This window comes from Mus caroli, chromosome 10 (genome assembly GCF_900094665.2).
Source record: "Mus caroli chromosome 10, CAROLI_EIJ_v1.1, whole genome shotgun sequence".
Classification (NCBI taxonomy): domain Eukaryota; kingdom Metazoa; phylum Chordata; class Mammalia; order Rodentia; family Muridae; genus Mus; species Mus caroli.
Genome location: NC_034579.1, coordinates 119,631,132 through 119,653,891, shown reverse-complemented (window position 1 = coordinate 119,653,891; position 22,760 = coordinate 119,631,132). Strand labels below are relative to the sequence as shown.

Below are 22,760 nucleotides of genomic sequence, written 5' to 3'. Positions count from 1 at the left end.
GGTGGGCCTGGCAGAGCACTGCTGCAGGTGGGCCTGGCAGAGCACTGCTGCAGGTGGGCCTGGCAGAGCACTGCTGCAGGTGGGCCTGGCAGAGCTCTGTGGCATGGTCCTAGGGCGTGAGGCCCAAGGCAGTGTGTGGGAGAGCCTGGAGTCGTGGCCGTTCTCGCTTAGGAATTGAGACAGTGTGATGGTTTGTATATCCTTGGACCAGGGAGTGGCANCATCTGAAGGTGTGGCCTTGTTGGAATAGGTGTGACCTGGTTAGAATGGGTGTGTCACTGTGCACTGTGGGTGTGGGCATAAGATCCTCACCCTAGTTGCCTGGAAGTCAGTCTTCCACTATCAGCCTTTGGATGAAGACATAGAACTCTCAGCTCCTCCTGCACCATGACAGCCTGGATGCTGCCACGCTCCCACATTGATGATAATAGACTGAACCTCTGATCCTGTAAGCCAGCCCCAATTAAATGTTGTTTTTTATAAGACTTGCCTTGGTCATGGTGTCTGTTCACAGCAGTAAAACCCTGACTAATACAGACAGGGAATAGTTAAAGCTGAGAACGCCATCCACAGGGGGAAACTGGAAAGATCTGGTAAGCAAAATCTAAAGCTAAACCTAGGAGTGTAGCAAAGAGACCGAGGCCAGAACAGCAGCACGGAACGCCATGGCCTGTGTAAGCTCTTCAAGGACAGTTGGGAAAGAGCAGGGAGGGAAGGGAGTGACCCGTGTCCTTCTCTTCTGTCCAGAGTACCTGAACTATGAGGATGGGAAATTCTCTAAGAGCCGGGGCATAGGAGTGTTTGGAGACATGGCCAAGGATACGGGGATCCCTGCTGACATCTGGCGCTTCTATCTGCTATACATTCGGCCTGAGGGCCAGGACAGTGCCTTCTCCTGGACAGACTTGTTGATTAAAAACAATTCTGAGCTGCTCAACAACCTGGGCAACTTCATCAACAGGTAGGAGGGACTGGGCGAGGTCCGCCCAGCAGGGAGGCAGGGAGGTGGGATTGACTGTCGCGTACGTGTAAGCAGTGCATTCTGGAGGCAGGTCAGCTGTAGCCAGCTGGTTTGATGGAATTGGTCACAAAGCAAATCTTCATGTGTTATATTCTTATTAAAGGTCTTTCTAGACCTGGGGGTGCATGCTCTCTGCACAACAAAGTTAGTCTTCAGGTCACTAATGTGCTTCAGTGAATAGAGGTTGTTTGGAATCAGAGCTGTGCCGTAGGCTCCTCACTCTCTGCAGTTGCTGTGTTTCTGCTCCTGCAGCCGTTCTCCAAAGGAACAACATAGGCTGGGGCTGGAGACACAGCTCAGTGTTTGTGTAGCAGATTCAGAGCTCTTGAGTTTCATCCTCAGCACACACAGACATGCGGGTGCCTCCTGCACTCAAGACTCTTCTGTCAGAGTTCTGGACATTTAGTTCAGCCCTTAACCATGTTTATTTTAGCAGCTTCATTAGAATATTTGCTAGCTTATAACATACTTCAACTTGATAATTCTTAATACTTCTAAAAATGTATTGTGTAATTATTTATCTCTTTATTTGCAGAATTACATTATGCAATGTAGACTTTAACCTTACTTTTAGTTTGAAGTGCCAGGAATTGTCAGGCTTATGCAGGAATGCCACGGGAGTTAAGTCTTCTTGTATGGTTGTTTTTTTTTTTTTTTTAACAGTTATTTCCTGTTTGTTGTGGGGTGCGATTGATAGTGTGCCGTGAACATCAGCATATAACCTGACTCAGTTCTTCCCTCCACCACGTAGATGCCAGGCATGGAACTCAGTCGGCGAGCTTGGTGGCATCTGAGCCATCTGGCTGCCCAAGCATGAAGACTTATGGAAGTGGGATGAAGTTTCTCTGAAAACCTGGCAGTAATTCTGTCTTCTCTTTTCTCTTCCCTCAGAGCTGGCATGTTTGTTTCTAAGTTTTTTGGCGGTTGTGTGCCTGCGATGGCGCTAACCCCTGATGACAGACGCCTGGTGGCCCATGTCTCTTGGGAACTCCAACACTATCACCAGCTGTTGGAAAAGGTTCGGTAAGTGACTTCCAGCTCTGTCCAGTCAGTGATATGTTGGTATGGTTTGCAGCCCTATAGACTCTGCCTCCTCCCTTCCCAGGATCCGGGATGCCTTGCGCAGTATACTCACCATATCTCGCCATGGCAACCAATACATTCAAGTGAATGAGCCCTGGAAACGGATTAAAGGTGGTGAGATGGACAGGTGTGTGCAGGAGCTAGGGCTGGCTATAGGAATTAAATGGCATGCTACATCTTTGTGGCCTTGACATGTCTCTCTTTCTCAGGCAGCGGGCAGGGACAGTGACAGGCATAGCAGTGAACATGGCTGCCTTGCTGTCAGTCATGCTGCAGCCGTACATGCCCACAGTCAGCTCCACCATCCAGACTCAGCTGCAGCTCCCACCTGCAGCCTGCCGCGTCCTTGCCACAAGCTTCATTTGTACCTTACCAGCAGGCCACCGAATTGGCACAGTAGGTCTCCTTAATGTTGGTGGCACTTGTTTTTACAGTGCTGCCTTTGGGGTGAGGTTAGTAGAGACCTAAACGTCTCTGCCGTAGGTGTGGGGCTCTATGGCTATTCTCAGAAGCCCTCCCTAACTCTGCACTCCGGCTTGTGAGTGTGGTGCTATCTGTATATACTTATTGCTGTTCATGCCAGAAGCCAGTGAGTGCAGAGAATAGAAATGTTGTGTAAGCAACGCCATGACCTGGTGGTGCTGACAGCCCTCTTCCCTGACACTGACGGTGTCCCTTCTTGCACAGTGACCGCTGCCCTTGTGAACTATGTCGCACTCCCGTTTCTCCTAAAGCACCTGGGATCTCTGAATGCAGAAAGGCGGGTGGCGGGGGAGGCGCTTCTGACATGCTCTGCCACGCTGGGGATTACCAGGGACTGACTCTCATACTTGTTTCCATAGGTCAGTCCTTTGTTCCAAAAACTGGAAAATGACCAGATTGAAAATTTGAGGCAGCGCTTTGGAGGGGGCCAGGTGAGCAAGCTAGACTGTGCTCTCCCCCAGCAAAAGCCCTGGCAGTGCCCCCAATCTCCCCAAGTATCCTGACTCCTCTCTTTCCACCTTTAGCCTTACTGCTTCCTCACTTACGTTTCTTTCCTGTCTTAGCTAGAAGAGTCCTTGGAGTTAAAGGTAACCATTTCCCTGCCATGCTATGGGAAACTGGAGGCCAGAGGGGTTTATGGCGACAAGTAACGATTGTGCTGCTCTTCTAGGCTAAAGGCTCCCCCAAGCCAGCAGCTGTGGAGGCAGTTACAGCAGCAGGCTCGCAGCACATACAAATGCTGACGGATGAGGTGACCAAACAGGTATGAAGTGGGCGGGGACCCTGAGCAGAGGAAGTACTGAACCTACACAGGTCCTCGTCATGGGACTGCTGCCTCCCCCTCACCCTGATCCTTTTCTTAGGGCAACATCGTTCGGGAACTGAAAGCACAGAAGGCAGACAAGAACCAGGTTGCTGCAGAGGTGGCTAAACTCTTGGATCTAAAGAAACAGTTGGCTTTGGCTGAGGGGAAACCCATTGAAACTCCTAAAGGCAAGAAGAAAAAGTGAGACGCTGTTGACACAGTCACTTTACTGGACATGGACAGTAATAAACAATGTACCCTGTATGCTCAAGCCGAGCCCTCTCCTGGTCTACCCTCAGTCCCCTCCTCAGCATGCGCAGTGCAGGGTCACATGCTTGGCGCTGGCTCGATGGTGCTGGGTACACTCCCGGAGAGACAAGACAGGAGGTGATGCCCACTGTTCATGCTTGGTGCAGGCTGACCATGCGGTCTATCAGAGCCCGCCGTGTGGTCTCCACCTCCCTGGTCAGGTGCTCAATTTCCTGCTTGAGCCGCTCGTTCTCTTCAGCTAGCTGTGCCACTTTCCGCTCATTCTCCTGCTCCTTCTCCTTCATGCGTTGCTTCCCAGCCCGGGCTGGGCACTGACCACTCTGTTTCCGTTTCCTAGTTCTTCCTTGCTCTTCCTCCTCTTCCTCCTGGGCCATAGAACTCTGACTGGAATCTGGAGAGCGAGGGCTTTGGGAAGTGCTTGTGACCTCTGCTGGCCCTGGCTCTTCTGTCAGCCAAGCTAGGGACGCAGGGTCAAGAGTAGTGAAGGTTTTTGATTCTTCCTTTAAGGAAATGAAGAGGGGAGATAGATATTAATTAGTTCAGGAGAGGCATACAAACCCCCCGTTTCCTGGGGTTTATTTTATTTTTGCTTGGTTTTTGAGACAGGGTCTTGTATAGGCTACATTCAAACTCTAGCTTAGGCTAGCCATGAACTGAGCCTCTTGCCTATACTTGACAAGCACTGGGGCTATGGGCACCCACACCATCACTCTGCTCGCCCATCCTAGGACCAGCATTCTCACCTCTTCGTTTCCTGGGGATGAGATATAGGTGCCCCCAATTTCATCTGAGGACAGGACCTCCTGCAGATCCTCATACCAGGCTTCCAGCTCCCAGCTGGACACCGTCTCCAAGGTGAAAGGCAGGGACTCAGCTGCCATGACTGCACGTGGACCAGGTTCTGGAAAGGACATACATTCCATTCACCACAGTCGGTGAGCTGACCTTGTGCCTTTTTTAACATGTAGAATTTAAAATTTACTGGTATTGCAAGATAGATAAGGGCATGGGTTGTCACTCCTTGAAGGCCACATTGGCAGAGGGTGGAGGTGAAGAGTCAACTCACACAAGTTGTTCTCTGACACACACACACACTAATGAGTGTCGGGATGGGGAGATGGCTGCCTCTCAAGCCTAGCAGTCTTGAGTTTGACCCTGCCAGATTCAACTCTCAAAAGTTGTCCAGACGATCACATGCACACCATGGCCAGCAACCCCGAAACGGATGTAATTCAGTGTCTGGGGGCCAGCGGCATTCATTGGTTCTCCTGGAGCTGGAGTTCCAGGCCATGTGAGCCACCTGCTGTGGCTGCTGGAAACCTGACTCAGGTACGGCACACAGGCAGCACGGGTGTGGAACTGATACGCTTTCTCTGGGCTCTCATTGCCATTCTTTTTGGTGTTTGTTCAAGACAGGGTCTCTCTGTGTAGCCCTGCCTGTCCTAGAACTCACGCTGGCCTCAGAGATCAACCTGCCTCAGCTTCCTGAAGGCTTGGATTAAAGGTGTGCACCACCCCCACACAGCTTTCCAATTTTTTGTTTTGTTTTCATTTATATGCTGGTCACTACCAAGCTTAATCCAGGCTGGCTACCTAACCTTAAATATCTTTTTTTTTCCAAAGATGTATTTATTTTATTATCTATGCATCTATAAGTGAGTGCCTGAATGTATGCTATGTGTGTGTGTTCCTGGTAGACATGGAGGCCACAAGAGGGAATGGATTCCCTGGGAACTAGAGTCATAGATGGTTATGAACTGCCATTTGGGTACTGGGAGTTAGAGTAGATCCTCTACAAGAAGAGCACATGCTCTTAACCACTGAGTCATCTCTCTAGCTCCTGGAAAAAAAAACTTGGAGGGTGGAGGTATATTTTCAAGAAAGGGTTTCTTTGTATATATAGTTCTGGCTTCCCTGGAACTCACTCTGCAAAATAGGCTGGCCTTGACTCAAACATTTACCTTCCTCTGCCTCCCAAGTGCTGGGACTAAAGGTATGCACCACTACACCTGACAGAACATACCCTTTATTGAGAAGGATTTACTACAGATAATTTCAGGATCCTCTCAAGTTCTGAAAGAGGAACAAGTCACTGGGCTTGGCTATACATATATATTCTTATAGGATTACAGTAAAAGTATTCAACTCTCTTGGGAACATTACTGGTAATTTCCAGGGGCAATTACCAGGCCATTTGTACCCCCTTCTTTCTCTCGTGTGGGAAGCTTGGGCAAAAGGTCCTTTGGGTCTAATCTTGGTGTGGACTGAGAGTTGGGAAGACAAACCAACTGCCATCGTTGAGGCTGACTTCGAAAGCCAGCTCTAAAACAACATTATGGGGTCAGAGAAAGTCATGGTCTGACAGCAAAAGCTTGTTCAGATGAAGGCCTTGTCTAACTCTCTCCCAGCAAAGCAACATGAGCAGCATTCGCAGCCGACTGAGAGGGTGGCCAAGATTACCTGCTTTCAGGTGTGGTGATGTATGAAGATGCACTTCCTTCTGGAACACTGTGGAGAAAAGGGAGAAACAGTCCGTTACCTCCAGCCTCCTCCTAGCCCTCTCTAGATCCTGTCTAAAGTGGGGTTGGGAGATGGTTTCTTTGTGCATCCCTGGGCATCCTGGAATTCTGGAACTCAACAACTCTGCAGACTAGGCTCCAGTTCTCTTGTAATACACACACACACACACACACACACACACACACACACACACAGAGGCGTGTGTGTCCCTGAAGCCAACTCCAAGGACAGAGGCAGGCTTAACTTTATTTTTAGTTGCTGACATTTGTCGTCCTGATTACGTAATAGCAAAGTCCTGGCCAACTAAGTTTTCTCTAAATCCCAGATAGACCTCAAGTCCGCCAAAGGGAGACAAAACTAGAGGGAAGGAAGAGAAAAACTCAGCAGTGCTTGTTCAGACTCCATCCCCCCGCTGGCAGCCTCAGTGCAGACCTGCTCTGGGATCTCCAGTTCCTTGGCAGTGTTGAGCAGGCGTTCAGCTTACATGAAAGGCCTTTCCTACCAAGGCTGTATAGTTCTTACTAAATGGCAATTCTAGGTGCTGAAAGCCAAAAACTTTGGTATCCTCGATGCCCCTTTCTCAGATACCACAGCTCAGCCTGAAGCACTGACAACTTTAAAAGTACCCCAAACCTAAGTATTTCTCACTATTACATTATTTCCAGATGTAATTTTTTATTTTTCATTTATTTATTTTTTTTGGTTTTTTTTTGACAGGGTTTCTCTGTAGCCTTGGCTGTCCTGGAACTCACTCTATAGACAAGGCTGGCCTTGAACTCAGAAATCTGCCTGTCTCTGTCTCCCAAGTACTGGGATTAAAGGCGTGTGACACCACTGCCTGGCTCCAGATATAAATTTACCATACATTTCCTTCCCTGGATTATTTTGGAAGGCTCTTTGAAATCTCCCCTTTCTTCCTTCCTTTCCTTTCCTTTCTTTCTCTTTTAGACAGGGTCTCACTATGTAGCTTTTGCTGTCCTGGAACTTGCTTTGTAGACTAGCTGGCTTTGAATTTAGATCTGCCTGCCTTTCAAGTGCTGGGATTAAAGGCTGTGCCACTATGTTCAGCCGAGATCTCCTGTTTCTATTCTTGTCTTTTACTTTATTTTCACGGCTGTGGGTTGACCTAGGGTCCTCTACATACCAGGCAAGCGGTGTACTACTGAGCTACATACCCAACCCTTTGTTTTTGTATTTGAGTCAGGGTCTCATAATGTAGCCCTGGATGGCCTGGAGCTCAGAGATCTGCCTCTCTGAGTGCTGGAATTAAATGCATGTGCCATGATCATTCCTCTGCTCAGATCCCCCAATGGCTTCCTGTTTCACAATTGTTAAAGACTAGCATCATGAGGATGCTTGAGTTTCCATTCATCCCCCTCTCCTGCTTACTCTAGCCCTGTTCCTAAAGATACTGGCATGCTTATCTTAACTCTGTTGCTCAGCCTCTCCCTTCTATAAAGCTCTAACACCGGGGCTTGGCTCACAGGCTTGGCTTCTGATGACAACCTCTAGCCACCAGCCCGAACTATTCTGCCCTGCTTTTGTTTTTTTTTTCCCTTTTGTTTTATACTGAAATGTAAGTTTTATTGAGAACAGTTTTATCTTTTGCTCCTAATATACCTTGGGTCCCCAGATGCTTGGCACATAGTGGGTGCTTATTAGGCATTTGTTAGGAATGAATGGGTAAAAAGCCCCTCCCCCAAGTTCCCTTATAGAGAATTAAGCCCACTGAGCCCAAAGGCAGAGCGGAGCTGGCCGTCTCTGGGGACTGCAGATGCAATATTGCCCTGAGTGTTTCTCTGCAGGGTTGTCCTCCAGGGAAAACTCTCTTGGTCTTCCAGTGTGTGGGACCTGGCTTTCATCAGCAGAGGAGCCCCAGGCCTGAGGGTGCAGAGACAAACAGTGGGCTGGCCTGACGCAATGGTTACACAGTTTAGCTGGGAGACGGGACTGAGGAAAGAAGCAGAGATCAGCCCTGGGAAAAGCAGAAGACCCTGGAGAGATCCCAAATAATTTCCCATAGTTAAAGAGATCCAGGCTGCTCTCTTGTATGGAAACCCAGAAACCTCTAGGGAAAAGGGAAAAACCCATCTATGCTCCGCCCACCAGCACCCCCACTCGCAAAGATCTGTCAGTCTTCGCGTCCTCTTGAACTTGAGAGTCAGCTACTAAAGTGGCCATGTTGGCCCCTTGACTGAGGCGCTTCAGCTTGAAAGAGTTGGGGGGAATGAGGCTGGTGAAGAAAAGGCTGAGACAGCCAGAGTCCCCGACATTGGGGGTGTGTCCTGCTGCCCCGCCTTTCCTGCGAACTACCCAGGCCTAAGCTGGCCCGCAGTTCGCAGTACAGAGACAAGTTCCCGAAGGCAACCGGAGTCCCTCTGCAGAGTAGGGACCAACTCGAGACAAGGGAACGGGAATGCAATCGCCCAAAGGAAGAGAGGCCCTGTAAGCACCATTCCTGAATCCGGGATTCCCCGCCTTCACCCTTCCCAGTCTACAAGCTTACAGTGAAAGGGGTGGGGCTACATCCTCCAGAACAGTTGTCTCCAACTTTATAAAATAGCTATGCTGGTGAGGATGGGAAGGTAAGGGTTAGACGGAGCCAGTACTCGCCTCTCTCCTCAGGTTCCGGCTGTTATTCTGGCTCTGTCGCTGCCACCCGCTCATCTTCAACATGATATAATCGACGTGTTAGGCTCAAGATAACTGACCTCAGGAGCGGGGAGCGAGTATCTTTTATACTGTCCGGCCCCTCCTTGGGGGGGGGGGCAGGGTCCAGGAGCCTGCCAATCAGAAAGCGGCACGCTGGCACTGGCTCCGCCTCATCCCTTACATCCGCCACTCAGGAGTCCCACGGCCCCACCCCCATCGCGCCCTCTGGCTTGAGAGTCTACGTTGTCTCGGACCCGGAAGTGGCTTTGGGTCACGCGGCTTCGCGGAGGAGGTGAGTGAGTCATGCGCGCGCGCGGAGGAGAGCGCGGCGAGGGAGGGGATGGGGGGGGGGCGGGGATGATGCAATGTTTGGCAACCGGTGTCCGTGCGCGCACGCGCAGGGGACGTCGATGGTGGTGGGAGGTGCGGGAGGGGGGCTATGGGGGAGAGAGGAAAGAGGGCGGAGCGCCAGCTCCCAGTGTCCAACGGCCCCAACGGCTGTCCTTCCTGAACTTGTCTGCCCACCTCCCATCACCTTTAACTTACTCCTCCATGAAAGGCTCCCATTTTCCCTGGCCCCTCCCAGCTAATGGGCACCGGGGCTCTTGAATCTCTTTAAAGTTTCCAATTTGTTCACCTGGATTGACATCTCCTCGAATCTTTTAAGAGCTCTCCTCCTCTTTTAGCCTTCTAATGCGTCCCAAAGACTGAGTTCCTTGATAGTCCACCCGCTTCTCTCAGAGAGGCACCTTTAACGCTTGTTTCTGAATCGTCCATTATGTGCTAGGATTGAAGTTCTTTACAGAGTGTAGATTGCTGCCTCCTCCTCATCCCACCCCTGCTTTGTGTGATGCTCTTACGCCCTTCACTAAGCCCAGTATCCACCCTCTTCCTTCTCCGAGATAGCGAGTCCTGTGACTCCCTGCTGAGGAGCTGGCCTCCTGCCTCTAGCTGTCTGAGTTCACGACCTACAGTAGAGCCTGGGACGTGCATGCACTTGAACGCATGATTGCCCTGGACTGGGTCATCAGAGGAAACACAGATTCTAGTTTAATTTGTCCAAGGATTCTACCTTACTCATTTGTAAATTAAACAACTATAAAGGTAAAAAAGCAGCTCTGTGGAGAAAACTTGAGTAAAAGTAAGAACATCTTGCAAAATGTATTTTTTGTGTGTGTGCCATGAAAACAGAGGCCATGTGGTGGCCTATTACATAGTCTGTCGTAGACTCAAGAGGGGCAAGCCAGAGTTTGTCTAAGTAGAAACTGAACCAAGACCGGTTGCTATTGGATGGTGCGACGGTGACAGGTCCTTGGCCAGACTGCTTCTTCGCTCCGCTCCAGACCTTCATTTCCCCTTCTGTTAGTAGAGGTGGGGGGTGGGTTGGACCAGATGGTCTCTCCTGGCCTAAAGACAGACCAGGTTGTCAGTGACAGGCAGAGGTCATGTGACTTGACAGGCTGAGGTCGTGTTGTGACATGTTGACCTGGAGAGGCGGGTCAAGTCTCTGCACACTACCCAGGAAGCCTTTGGGGCGGGGCAGGGCAAGTCGCGACTTTCATCTTTTAGGGCTGGCCCCTCCCGGACCTGACATTCCTGACTCCCCCAACAGATTGTGGCTTCGGAAGGGGCCCCTCCCGAGGGAGGATTGGGATTGGCCACCAGTGGCCTGGGAAGAGGCCCAGATCCTTCCGCGGAGGGCGGGGGGGGGCCGCGTGGGGTGTTTGTTCTCTTGGGGATTAATGGGGGGTTGTGGGGGAGGGGTAGGCGCGCTCCCGCATGCGCACTGCGTCCCCTCCTGTTGGCTCGCTGCTGTCCGCTGGGCGGGGGCCCGGCCCCGCCCCTCTCCCGTCCGGGCAGCGGCGGCGGCGGCGGCGGCTGCGGTGGTGGCGGCGGCAGCGACGGCGGCGGCGGTAGCAGCCTGCGCGGTGCCTTCTGGGAACGGAATCCCCAGGGCTGCCCCTGGCCCCTATGGCGCATGCGCGGGAGGCCGCTCGGTGATCCGCGGCGGCGGCGGCGGCGGCGGCGCTTCCTGCTAAGACCGGCCGGGGCCGTACCGGAGGCTCGGGCTCCACCGACCCACCTCCCACCCCCTCCCACTCACCCTCTGGGCCGCGACTGCGCAGGGCGGGGCCAGCCGAACCATGGGCCGCGGTGAGTGCGGGGCCCGGCCCCCCCGCCCCTCCCCCTCCCTTCTCTCTCCTCCCCTTCTGTCCCTACCCTCTGCCCCCTCCGCGTCCTTTCGGCCCCTTTCCCCGGCCCCATCCACAGCCCCGCACCCTCACCTGCCCCCGCCGTTTCTCCCCCGCCAAGTGCCTAAGTGCCTGACTTCTGCCTTCCTGACCTCGCTCCCTTCAGTGCTTCGCCCACCCTCCACCCGCCCTCTCCCCAAGTTCCTTCCTACTTCGTGCGCCTGCCTTCCCCTCCTCCCCGAGCTGAAGGAAGCAGTCTGGGTGACAGGGCGCCTTGTTATGAGAGGGAAAGTTTGGAAGCCGTCAGTGTGCGGCGGGAGCGATGGTGAGGTTGGTGAGGGGTACTTGCAGGTCTAAGGGCCGTCCCTACATGTCAGGGAATGCTTCTTGTTGTTAATTGGAAGCCAGTGGGGGATTATGAATCCCCTTTTCGTCGGCTTGAGAGGACCAGGAGCTCTCAGGATCCTGGAGGAAGACAGAGCTCTGGCTCCAGCCTCTTTGGAGGTCCAAATGAATTAGATCCGAGATTGTTGGATGGAGTGGGCATGGGGGGATTTCTGCTGGCACTACCCTGCCAGGCAGTTGGGCAATTGCTTGGTGACCTGTGGGGCAATCTGTACTTTTTATATGATCTTCCTGGGGGAGGGCACAGCAGTGGCCAGACACTGGGAAACTTCCTAGTGGCCTGGCATTATGGGATTTGCCCACACTCCTAGTTGAAGTCTTCTGTGCCTAGACAAAGGGAACTAGGCCTTCATATGTCAAGAAATTAGGGTATGATTTTGTGGTTCTTGGGAGTTGAGGTGCTGAACTACTCTGGTCTCTAGGGACTGGGCTTGGAGGGGACCGTTGTGGACATGGCCAGCAGATCCTGAGGTCCTTACAGGCGCTACGTCATGTTATTTATGGTCCTTTCCTTGAGTGCTCTGGGCTGTGGTGTTTCTTGAGTTGGTAGACTGAGAGGCCCCTCTCTTTCCTTGTATTGCAGGTGTGGGCTAAGCTGGTGGCCCTGGCTTTAGACTGGATCCCACAATGTTTGCAGAGATGTTCAGGTAGCCATGGTGGTATGACAGAACTCTCCCTCAGGTACCCAGCCCGGTCTAACCCTCCTCGTGCCCACACGGATGTCTGTGTTGTCAGGCCCAGGGGAGCTCATCACACACAATGAATGGAGACAATGCGAGCAGTGCAGCAGACAGAGCTGGGGGCCCTGCGGCCACGCCTGTCCCCATCGGGTGGCAGCGCTGTGTGCGAGAAGGTGCTGTGTACTATATCAGGTATGACTTTTCAGAGTTTTCGTCCCCTCACCCCTCCTCTCAGAGCTGTGGTTCCTGGCACCTTGTTGCTCTCTGTATCTTGCGTCTCTGGATCCATTCACTCTTTGTGTCTTCCCACGTCCTTTCCGCCTTGCCCTTCCCAGGAAAGCATTTGACTGTCCTTTAGGAAGTGTCTCCAGATAGGCTGAGATTAACCCCATACTTGTGACCCTGTTCTTTCCCAGCCCAAGTGGCACAGAGCTGTCTTCCTTGGAGCAAACCCGTAGCTACCTCCTCAGCGATGGGACCTGCAAGTGCGGTCTGGAGTGTCCACTTAATGTACCCAAGGTCAGAGCTGTGAGGGTGCCAAAGACTCAATGCATAAGCCAATTACTGACCACCGTGCCTCCCTGAGATCCCACCCCCTCACTGTCCCTGTCCGTGCTTCCTACCTTACAGGTTTTCAACTTTGACCCTCTGGCCCCGGTGACCCCGGGTGGGGCTGGGGTGGGGCCTGCATCAGAGGAGGACATGACCAAGCTGTGCAACCACAGGCGGAAAGCTGTTGCCATGGCAACTCTGTACCGCAGCATGGAGACCACCTGCTCACACTCTTCTCCTGGTGAGTTTTCCTGCCACTTTAGAGAAAAATGGGGGAAACCTGGGGCCTGGAAGGTGGATGGTGGGGGAGGTGATCTGAGAAGGCAGGCCCAGGGTGGAGTCAGTGGGGACAGCTTGGTGAGAAAGGACATGGTTGTGACTTGTGGGCATTGGGACTGGAGCGGCAGGGATGGACCCACAAGCTGACCCTTGACTTCTCATTTATTGCAGGAGAGGGAGCAAGCCCCCAGATGTTCCACACTGTGTCCCCAGGGCCCCCCTCTGTCCGCCCTCCTTGTCGAGCTCCTCCTACAACTCCACTAAACGGGGGTCCTGGCTCCATTCCCCAAGACCCACCTTCCGTTCCCCAGGCCTTCCCACCTCTGACAGGCCCTGCAGGGCTCTTCCCACCACCCCGGCTTCCTGATCCAGTTCCCTCAGCAGGCAGCAGCAGCCCTTGTTTCCTCCCAAGAGGCAATGCTCCCTCTCCAGCCCCACCTCCCCCACCTGCTATCAGCCTCAATGCCCCCTCCTACAACTGGGGGTCTTCCCTCCGATCCAACCTGGTGCCCTCTGACCTGGGCTCTCCTCCAGCCCCTCACGCCTCCTCTTCACCACCCTCAGACTCTCCTCTCTTCCACTGTAGCGATGCCTTAACATCTCCTCCCCTGCCCCCAAGCAATAACCCCCCTGGCCCCCCTGGTCCCCCTGGTCCTGCCACTCAGCCACCAGTGTCTTCAGCCACTATGCACCTGCCCTTGGTCCTGGGATCCTTGGGAGGGGCCCCCGCAGTGGAGGGGCCTGGGGCACCCCCATTCCTTGCTAGCAGTCTGCTCTCTGCAGCAGCCAAGGCCCAGCTGCCCCCTCCCAGCACTTTACAGGGCCGAAGGCCCCGTGCCCAGGCACCCTCAGCTGCCCACGCATCACCCCGTCCCTCTCAGCGGCGGCCTCGCCGGCCCCCAACTGTCTTGCGGTTGCTAGAAGGGGGAGGCCCTCAGACCCCTAGGCGGACCCGTCCTCGGGCGCCTGCTCCTGTCCCTCAGCCCTTTCCTCTCCCAGAGCCATCCCAGCCTATTCTCCCCTCTGTGCTGTCCTTACTGGGACTCCCCACCCCTGGCCCTTCCCATTCGGATGGAAGCTTTAACCTTTTGGGGTCAGATGCACACCTTCCTCCTCCCCCAGCCCTCTCCTCAGGGAGCCCTCCCCAGCCCAGGCACCCCATTCAGCCCTCTCTGCCTGGGACCACCAGTGGCAGCCTCAGCAGTGTGCCAGGTATGAGTGTCACCGGGTTTCTAAGCTCAGCCTTACAGCCATCCAGGGCACGGGGGTGGGGTGGGGTGGGGTGGGGGGGAGGGTAGTTTGGAGAGCACTCTGGTGGGGTGGGGGTTTGTGTCGGAGAGGTTGGGTTCTGTGGGTGCCAGGAAGAGGGCGTTCCAGGAGCTGAGTTTGTTTTCTTTTACAGGTGCCCCTGCCCCACCAGCTGCCTCCAAAGCCCCTGTAGTCCCCAGTCCTGTGCTTCAAAGCCCGTCTGATGGGCTGGGGATGGGGGCAGGCCCAGCCTGCCCTCTGCCTCCCTTGGCTGGTGGGGAGGCTTTCCCTTTCCCCAGCCCTGAGCAGGGCCTGGCTCTCAGTGGAGCTGGCTTCCCGGGGATGCTAGGGGCCTTGCCTCTCCCTCTGAGTCTGGGGCAGCCTCCCCCTTCTCCATTCCTTAGCCACAGTTTATTTGGTGTGCTGGCAGGGGGAGGACAGCCTCCTCCTGAGTCCCTGTTGCCCCCACCAGGGGGGCCTGGCCCTCCCTCAGCCCCAGGCGAGCCCGAAGGACCTTCACTCTTGGTGGCTTCTCTGCTTTCACCACCCCCTTCCGACCTCCTCCCCCCTCCTTCTGCACCCCCCAGCAATCTCCTTGCCTCTTTTCTGCCCCTATTGGCCCTGGGCCCCACAGCTGGGGATGGGGAAGGCTCTGCAGAGGGAGCTGGGGGTCCAAATGGGGAGCCATTTTCAGGTTTGGGAGACCTGCCCCCCCTATTATTCCCCCCACTTTCAGCCCCACCCACCCTCATAGCTTTAAATTCTGCGCTGCTGGCTGCCAGCCTGGATCCCCCCTCGGGGACACCCCCCCAGGTAAGACCCAGGGTATGAGCTGGTGGGGCAGAATAAGAATTAAATCAGGCTGGGCTCTTCTCTGGGGAAGACTCAGTCTTGGCTGGGGTAGGGTGGGTGCAAGAGGGGCGCACCACTACTTCACCCAAAGTCTTAGTCAAACAATGCATATGGAGGTACTGCTGTACGCCTGTCCGACACTTCACCACACGCTTAACCATTCTTCGTCTTAGCCCTGTGTCCTGAGTGCCCCCCAACCTGGACCACCTACCTCCAGTGTCACCACGGCAACTACTGACCCGGGGGCCTCCTCTCTGGGCAAGGCCCCCTCCAACTCAGGGAGATCCCAACTTCTTAGCCCTCTGCTGAGTGCCAGCCTGCTGGGTGAGTGGCACGAGACAAGCAGTCCAAACTGGGAAGTTTCCTCTGACCATTGGGTAACCCTGAAGAGTGTGGGTTCGCTCAGCCTGTGAAGGAGAAGCTCTATGTACCATTTCTCAGCAGGTGATCTGTCTTCACTGGCCAGCAGCCCTGGAGCCCTCCCCAGCCTGTTGCAGCCTCCTGGCCCTCTTCTTTCCAGCCAGTTAGGGCTGCAGCTCCTCCCTGGGGGGGGAGCGCCTCCTGCCCTGTCAGAGGCTTCTAGTCCCCTTGCCTGCCTGCTACAGAGTCTCCAGGTAAGAGGATGGGTCTCTGTCAGGAAGAAAGTGTCTCCTCAGCCTGGGAAGGTTTTCTGAGTACAGAGGACTGTGGTTGAAATAGAGATGTTTTTGCCAGCAGATCCCTCCAGAGCAGCCAGACGCCCCCTGTCTGCCCCCCGAGAGCCCCGCCTCAGCCCTCGAACCGGAGCCTGCCCGGCCTCCCCTCAGTGCCTTAGCCCCACCCCATGCTTCTCCTGACCCCCCAGTCCCCGAGCTGCTCACTGGGAGGGGGTCAGGGAAACGGGGCCGGAGGGGAGGAGGGGGACTTAGGGGCATTAACGGTGAGACCAGGCCAGGCAGAGGCCGAAAGCCGGGCAGCCGCCGAGAGCCTGGCCGGCTAGCACTCAAGTGGGGGACACGTGGTGGCTTCAATGGACAAATGGAACGGTCCCCAAGAAGGACTCACCATTGGCAGCATAATGGGGAGCTAGCAGAAGGGGGTGCTGAGCCCAAGGATCCACCCCTTCCTGGGCCCCATTCTGAGGACCTTAAGGTAGGTGTCCTAATGTAAGGTTCAGGCCCTGGGCTCAAGTGCACGTCTCCCTTTTCCACACACACTATCCATCTCTCCTCAGGTGCCCCCGGGGATAGTCAGAAAGTCTCGTCGTGGCCGGAGGAGAAAATACAAGTGAGTGTGAGGTCCACCCTGCGCCACCTATTTGTTGGGACTAGAAAAGTGTCCTCAGTGCCATCTAATTCTGTGGTATTAGGGATCAACCCAGGGCCTGTGCATGTTAAGCCAAGTGTTGTACTACTGAGCCATATATACCCCTGGTCCCAAATAGTGGCTTGCTTTTCAAAAATGGCAGATACTTGAATATGAATAAGGACCTTGTGCCTTTACTATCCAAATGTAGAAGTCTCTCACCAGCCTTCTGAAATTCACCTGGTGCTCGGGAGCTGCTCCTGATCATCTGTGCCCTTATTGCAGCCCTGCCCGGAACAGCAGCAGCTCCCGCCAGGACGTTACCTTGGAACCCAGCCCTACAACTCGAGTAAGTGCGGCTTGGAGGTGTGGGGGTTAGAGGCACAAGAAGCGGCGAGCCAAGAACGGAAGGTTAGCGTGGTGGGGAGAAAGACTCCTGTTACCTCAGCTAACTGGTCACTTCTTTCAACTTCTCTTGTACAGGCAGCTGTCCCTCTGCCTCCCCGGGCCCGCCCTGGACGTCCTGCCAAAAATAAGAGGAGGAAACTGGCCCCATAGCAGCCATACCTGGAGCTGGAATCTGACCCTGACTGGGGAGAGCTGAGTGCTGAGCCTTGGGAGCCCCTGCCAGCCACGTGCACCTGTGGACAGTGGGTGGGGCACTACTCCCCACTCAGAGCACAAATGCAACCCCTTCCCCCACAAATCCCATCCTGAGCCATTGCAGGGGGTAGGGAAGCTCACCCCCTCCCCCCCAAAGCCATGTCACTGAAGAGGCCTGGGGGGTGGTATATGGCCCCTCCCCATCAGGCGCTAAGGGGACACCCCTTCCCCAGGTCTTTTATTTGTTTAAGTTATTTTTGCACAAATGACTCTTTTATATTTAATTCGACTTCATTGCCTCCCTTCTTAAAGCCAGCAGGCTCAGTTTACAAACCTGTGAGCTACTGTTGGCTGCTGCCCTCCTTCCCAGTGAAAGGTACAGAGCAATAAGCATCATGCATCTCCCCGAATCCCACTAGCACCCCTCTGCCTCTGGCTCAGGTTGCTCAAAGCACAGATCCCCTCTTATCCCTATCCCCAGGATCGAAACACATAGCCTCATTTCAAAGTGTAGCCAGGTTCCCTCTGCTTTCCTCTGGGATATGAAAAGGGGCCAAGAGGACTTTGGATCTCTCCTCCATACACACTACACTGGCCCTTCTCCCCCATCAAGCGCTCAGAGACGTTGTGACGATGCCACTGGGGATCATGCAGCGTGGTCCAGCCGGAGCGGCCAGCATGACCAGCTGTCCAGGGGCTGCCTCCTGCCTTTTTTTTTTGTAAAGACAAGACCCTTGGGAGTTTTCATTCTGTTTTGTACTTGCCCTGTGGGGCCTCCACTGCTTTTCTATGGGAGACACTCTTAATTTAACAGATGAGAATATTTTGAAACTCTGGTTCTGACTCTGTACTCATTTTTTTATTTAGCTCTTCGGTAAGAACAGATTACAGCTGAAATAGTCTCATAATAGTGTGACTTAGACTGTTAACGTTACGCACGTCTGTCAGTGCTGCCTCTCCGAGATCCAGGAACACAGCAGAGACTCCATGGTACAACAGCATTTAATGGTCAGAGACAGTTGTACAGTATTAGACTCAGCCAGAGACGTTAGAGGAAGGACCCAGTCCTCTCTCCCAAGCACTTACTGGACGTGAAGTGCATGTGGCTGGGCCCGCAACCTCATCCAGTAAGAGCCCCCAGCTCCCACTGTCGGGAGGGTGTGTACCCCACATGCAACAAGAACCCTTGCCCATGGAAGGTCTGACAGCTCAGGGGCAAGGCTCATCCCCGCTCCCAGTGGCGCTCACTTTCCCAGCCTCTTCATCCGAGCATCAATGCTGGCAAAGTTCCCCTCAACTGTGGCCAAGTTTTCACGCATCGTTGTCTGCACCTATAAAGGGGCAAGAACAGTCTATCAGAGATGAGGAACACCCAGAAGAAACTCTCTTTTTTTCAAGACAGGGTTTCTCTGTGTAGCCCTGGCTGTCCTGAAACTCTGTAGACCAGGCTGGCCTCAAACTCAGAAATCTGCCTGCCTCTGCTTCCCAAGTGCTGGGGTTAAAGGCATGCGCCACCACTGCCCGGCAAAGAATCTCTCTTTTAGAAAAAGAAAGAGAAACAGATAGACTATCTATCTAAGTTGCTAGAGTGCTGGCCTAGCAAGCATAAAGCCCTGGTACAATCCCCAGCTGCACATATATCCCATGCACTCCAGGCAGAGTGGACGGCCCTTTAATCCCAGCATTGGAAGGCAGAGGCAGATGGAGCCATCTCTGTGAATCTGAGTCCAGTTTGGATCAGATTCAGTTTGCAACCAGTGTTTACACAAAAACACCTAGGCCATAAGGTCTGGAGGGATGGCTCAGAGGTTAAGAGCACTCACTGGCTGTTCTTCCAGAGGGTCCAGGTTCAATTCCCAGCACCCACATGGAATACATGAGAACTGTCTCTAAAACAGAAACACAGCTTTGGGTCTCTGGTTTTGAGNGGGGTGGGTGGGTGGGCGGGTAGGTGAAGAAGTGTTTGTAGCAGCAGTTTTCAAACTACCCTCTGAGTACTGTGGACTTAGGTCAGGGTCTACATGACTAAGACTCTGACCCTCTCCGCCTTCAGAGCTGTTCACTTATTTTATGGAAGGACAGACAGCAAAGAAGACTTCGATGAGATTTAAGTCTTCATGGGTTCAGATTTCTAGAAAGCGAGGAGAAAAATATACCAAATACTTCTCCCTTTTTTTCCCAAGACATGGTTTCTTGCCCTGGCTGTCCTGGAACTTACTGTAGACCAAGCTAAGCTGGCTTTAAACTCAGAGAGACCCCCTTCCTCTGTCTCCTGAGTGCTAGGATTAAAGGTGTGTGCTGCATCACATCTGGCTTTTTCTTCTCTCCATTTATTATGAGACTAGGTCTCATCATGTAACCATGACTGGCCTGGAACTCACTATAATTACCAGTTTGGCCTCAAACTCAAGAAATCCCGGTCTCTGCCTCTGCAGTGTTAGGGTTAAAGGTGTGCACCACTGCACTTTTCTTTGATGGTTTGTAGTTCTCCTGACAGCACTAAGAATAGTTCATCCAAAAGAAGAAAAAAAAAAGAGAAAAAAAAGAATAGTTCATCCAATAGAAACTGAGTCCATAGCTATGTATTGAGCATTGCCATAGTAATGAATAAAAACAGGCTAGCTGCTGCAGAGACTTGAGCAGTTAAGAACACTGACTGCTTTTCCAGAAGACCCAGGTTCAATCCTTAGCACCACATGTTGGCTCACAACCATCTGTAACTTCAGTTCTATGGCAACTGATGCCCCCTTCTGGCCTCCACAAGCACCAGGCACATATACGACACACCTGTGTGTATGGAGGAAAAACACTCATAAAATCAAATCTTTTTTTGGGTGTTTTGAGACAGGGTTTCTCTGTGTAGCCCTGGCTGGCCTCGAACTCAGAAACCCGCCTGACTCTGCCTCCCGAGTGCTGGGACTAAAGGCGTGCGCCACTACGCCCGGCAAATCAAATCTTTGAAAAAGTAAAGGAAAAGAAGGAAGAGGAGAAGGACAGGGGACCGGGTGGGGAGATGATTCGGGGTTTACTTGGCAAACATCGGGACCAGAATGCAGATTCCCCTAGCACCTATGTAGAAATGTGAGCAAAGGTCTGGAGAGGTGGTTCAGGGGTGTAAGAGCACTGGCAGCTCTTCCAAAGGACCCAGGTTCAATTCCCAGCACCCACGTGACAGCTCTGAGCTGTCTATACCTCCAGCCCTATAGATTCTGACACTCCCTTCTGGCTACTGTGGGCACTAGGCACATGTATGGTGCAGAGACATGCATGCAGACAAAACACCTATACACATAAAAATAAATAGAAGAGTGGGCTTAATGGTACTTGTCTGTAACTCCAATGCTCCCGTGTGTGTGTGTGTGTGTGTGTGTGTGTGTGTGTGCATGCACAAGAGGATCTGGAATACATTACAATGAGTTCCTGAAATTTCTGTAAGTGACCATGTCTCAAAAAGGATAAAGGGCTCAAGAAATATCTCAAGGGTTAAGAGCATATACCACTCTTGCAGAAGACTCAAGCGCAGTCTCCAGCACCCACTTTAGACAGCTAACTGCCTAAAGTCAAGCTCCAAAGTATCTGCTGCTTCTGATATTCACAAACACATTCACAAGCGCGCACACACACACACACACACACACACACACGAACACACTCCTACTCACACACTAACTCTCTTATACACACACTTACACTAAAATATTTTAATAAGGAGGTAGAGACAAAACATGCTCAGGCCTAATCCCAGCCTAAAGCAGCAGGGTTTGCTTTGTTGTGTCTGAGCGCCACTTCAGCTACATCAATACCAGGTCAGTTAGGCATATATAGCAAGACCTGTTCCGGGGTGGGGGGCTGGGGTGGGGGGCGGGGGTGGGAAGGGGATTCAAGCATGGTAGCACATTCCTGTGATCCCAGCACTCCAGAGGAAGGAGGAGGATGGCCACAAATGTGAGCCAGCCTGGTCTATAGAACAAGCTTCAGGTCAGTCCAACACACTGTGACTGCCCAACATTCCCCGTTTCTCCCGAGAGCAAGCAAGCAAGCAAGCAAGCAAAAAAGCCACAGTTAGAAAGAAAGAGGTTAACCAGGCTGGGCACAAAGGTCCTACAACTATGAAAACAGAATTGACATTCAAAGCCCTAAGACAAAACCCTCTGAGGTAGGGCTGGAGAACCTCAGCTGCCCTGCCCTGCCCTGGCAAAAAGTGGCAACAAAAATAAAAAGACCCCCACACCTGGGTCAGGAGTGCGGTATTATCCTTAAGGGAACTGGCCATCATCTGCTGGGTGGTATCCAAGTGTGTCAGGAGCTGACCAAACTGCATAGCTGCAGAAGTGAAGAGGGCATGGCTAAGAACAGAATCCATGGTGAGAGGGGACCACAGGCCCTCCCTCAGCCCAGGGCCCTGCCTGCCACACACCTTGCTCATGCAGCTGCTTGATGGTGACAAGTCGCTGTACCAGCTCAGGGAGGGTGGAGGCGACCGGGCTCCAGCGCTGGATGGTCTCATAGAGCTGGTGCACCTGGAAAAGTAGGCAGGGCCGAGGGGACGCTGACCCCACAGCTGGCAGAGGGAAGGTGCTCCCTTCACTCTCTGGGCTGGTTAAGACCCAAGGCTGCAAAGCCCCTACGTTTGGATGTTACCACTCAGGGGAGGAGCCTGGGGGAGCAAGGCAGGTACAGAGATGGAGAAGACAGCTCCTGACCTTGTTCTGCGTGTCTGCATCCTCCACGGATGCCTTGTGCTTAGCAATCTCATTCACCTTTCCCAGGACACTCTGAAAGCACAAGGGTTAAGGGTGACAGGGCTCCCAGACCTGGGCTTCTAAAGTCCCAAGCTACTTGGAATCCAACTAGCTTTCTACTTAATACCTGAAGCCGAGCCTCTACTTGGTCCAGAACTGCAAGGTCCAGGGCACTCACTTTGGCTTGCAACAGTTCTACCGTTTCCTAGTCAAGGAAGGGTTTAAACAAGTGTCACCAGGAGAAGAGTCAAATTATAAAAAAGGTCTGCAACATTTCACTGGAATTAATCTAGGGCTATAAACACACTCATTGTCATAATTAAGACATTCCCACTGACCCCTGTAATCCACATGCCAGCTCCTTCCAGACTCACCATAAGGCAGGCTCCCTGTAGACCTGCAGAAAGGGGATTCTGGTGGGAAATGGAGGGAAGAAGTCAGGAGTCTTCATACAGCCATAGGATGATTCCTGGTTCTAGCTGTAACCCCCTAGCTTCCAGACTGTGGGAACACTGTGAACTAAGGGATAAGTACTCAGGGCTCTGAGTACTGTAGACTTAGTACAGGAGAGTACCTGACCTGAGCATCCTGGTCACATCGGACAGTGGCCTCCAGCTCCGTCAGACGCTTCTCCAGTTCTGCAACCTATGGGGGGGGAGGATGAGGATGAGGAGGAGCAAGAGGAGGAGGAGCAAGAGGAGAAGGAGGAGGAGGAGCAAGAGGAGAAGGAGGAGGAGGAGGAGGAGGAGGAGGAGGAAGAGGAGGAGGAGGAAGAAGAGGAGGAGGAGGTGATTCTTTGTTCCCCTCCAAGCCCTGCAAGGGCCCCCTTCTTGGACCACACCCCTAGCTACAATCTTAAACTTAAGTATAAAGAGGATGGACAACTTGGGATGTACAGAGGCAGGAGGATCTGGAGTTCAGAGCCAGCCTAAGTCACATCCTTGAGTTTAAAGCTAGCGTTGAGACCCTACCTCAAAAAACAGAAACGCAAAGCCGGGCGTGGTGGCGCACGCCTTTAATCCCAGCACTCGGGAGGCAGAGGCAGGCGGATTTCTGAGTTCGAGGCCAGCCTGGTCTACAAAGTGAGTT

The 22,760-nt window shown here is 53.2% G+C and overlaps 4 protein-coding genes across 19 annotated transcripts in view; 2 read left to right on the top strand and 2 right to left on the bottom strand.

The window, feature by feature from the left end:
- The window catches only part of Mars (methionyl-tRNA synthetase), a 15,736-nt gene extending 12,073 nt beyond the window's left edge, over positions 1-3,663 (top strand). Inside the window, exons 15-22 of one of the 2 annotated variants that reach the window (XM_021173621.1) lie at positions 748-961; positions 1,913-2,044; positions 2,127-2,231; positions 2,314-2,500; positions 2,947-3,018; positions 3,151-3,174; positions 3,258-3,350; positions 3,451-3,663. In XM_021173621.1, the coding sequence (XP_021029280.1) occupies positions 748-961; positions 1,913-2,044; positions 2,127-2,231; positions 2,314-2,500; positions 2,947-3,018; positions 3,151-3,174; positions 3,258-3,350; positions 3,451-3,597 (974 nt within the window). In that variant the 3' untranslated portion in view covers positions 3,598-3,663. The remainder of the gene's footprint in view (positions 1-747; positions 962-1,912; positions 2,045-2,126; positions 2,232-2,313; positions 2,501-2,946; positions 3,019-3,150; positions 3,175-3,257; positions 3,351-3,450) is intronic. The other variant, XM_021173622.1, reaches the window with a different exon arrangement.
- Ddit3 (DNA damage inducible transcript 3) lies at positions 3,603-8,952 on the bottom strand. Its single transcript, XM_021173623.2, has 4 exons — positions 8,796-8,952; positions 6,123-6,170; positions 4,406-4,563; positions 3,603-4,162 (listed from the first exon to the last, which is right to left on the bottom strand). The coding sequence occupies exons 3-4, from the start codon at positions 4,541-4,543 to the stop codon at positions 3,794-3,796; spliced, it is 507 nt and encodes a 168-aa protein (XP_021029282.1). The 5' UTR covers positions 4,544-4,563; positions 6,123-6,170; positions 8,796-8,952; the 3' UTR covers positions 3,603-3,793.
- Positions 8,953-9,097: 145 nt separating this feature from the next.
- On the top strand, positions 9,098-17,765 carry Mbd6 (methyl-CpG binding domain protein 6). 10 transcript variants are annotated; one of them, XR_002378852.1, is made up of 14 exons: positions 10,734-10,988; positions 12,015-12,078; positions 12,167-12,303; positions 12,528-12,630; positions 12,742-12,904; positions 13,114-14,154; positions 14,345-15,003; positions 15,216-15,366; positions 15,484-15,656; positions 15,757-16,173; positions 16,256-16,308; positions 16,612-16,675; positions 16,810-17,305; positions 17,411-17,765. XR_002378852.1 is itself a non-coding variant. In XM_021173568.2 (13 exons), exons 3-13 carry the CDS (start codon positions 12,191-12,193, stop codon positions 16,882-16,884), a joined length of 3,012 nt encoding a protein of 1,003 aa, XP_021029227.1. In that variant the 5' UTR covers positions 9,098-9,126; positions 12,015-12,078; positions 12,167-12,190; the 3' UTR covers positions 16,885-17,765. The 10 variants fall into 10 exon arrangements, 9 of the variants coding, with proteins under 9 accessions (XP_021029227.1, XP_021029233.1, XP_021029225.1 ...); XM_021173568.2 differs by lacking the exon at positions 10,734-10,988 and adding an exon at positions 9,098-9,126 and having other exon boundaries at positions 16,810-17,765; XM_021173574.1 differs by having other exon boundaries at positions 10,679-10,988; positions 15,487-15,656; positions 15,760-16,173; positions 16,810-17,765.
- Positions 17,766-17,913: 148 nt separating this feature from the next.
- The window catches only part of Dctn2 (dynactin subunit 2), a 17,769-nt gene continuing 12,922 nt past the window's right edge, over positions 17,914-22,760 (bottom strand). For all 6 annotated transcript variants that reach the window (XM_029482389.1, XM_021173562.2, XM_021173563.2 and 3 more), the window contains 7 exons: positions 22,251-22,316; positions 22,046-22,084; positions 21,799-21,876; positions 21,633-21,704; positions 21,347-21,449; positions 21,161-21,252; positions 17,914-18,260 (listed from right to left, as the gene is read on the bottom strand). In XM_029482389.1, coding sequence (XP_029338249.1) covers positions 18,174-18,260; positions 21,161-21,252; positions 21,347-21,449; positions 21,633-21,704; positions 21,799-21,876; positions 22,046-22,084; positions 22,251-22,316 — 537 coding nt within the window. In that variant the 3' untranslated portion in view covers positions 17,914-18,173. The remainder of the gene's footprint in view (positions 18,261-21,160; positions 21,253-21,346; positions 21,450-21,632; positions 21,705-21,798; positions 21,877-22,045; positions 22,085-22,250; positions 22,317-22,760) is intronic.

What these genes read in the sequence shown, in the direction of transcription:
- Mbd6 (XM_021173568.2), top strand. Translation starts at nt 12,191, where the DNA reads ATGAATGGAGACAATGCGAGCAGTGCAGCAGACAGAGCTGGGGGCCCT. An exon ending in GGTGCTGTGTACTATATCAG is followed by an intron (nt 12,304 to 12,527) that starts GTATGACTTTTC and finishes GTTCTTTCCCAG; the next exon opens with CCCAAGTGGCACAGAGCTGT. An exon ending in AACCCAGCCCTACAACTCGA is followed by an intron (nt 16,676 to 16,809) that starts GTAAGTGCGGCT and finishes TCTCTTGTACAG; the next exon opens with GCAGCTGTCCCTCTGCCTCC.
- Ddit3 (XM_021173623.2), bottom strand. Translation starts at nt 4,543, where the DNA reads ATGGCAGCTGAGTCCCTGCCTTTCACCTTGGAGACGGTGTCCAGCTGG. An exon ending in CATCCCCAGGAAACGAAGAG is followed by an intron (nt 4,163 to 4,405) that starts GTGAGAATGCTG and finishes ATTTCCTTAAAG; the next exon opens with GAAGAATCAAAAACCTTCAC.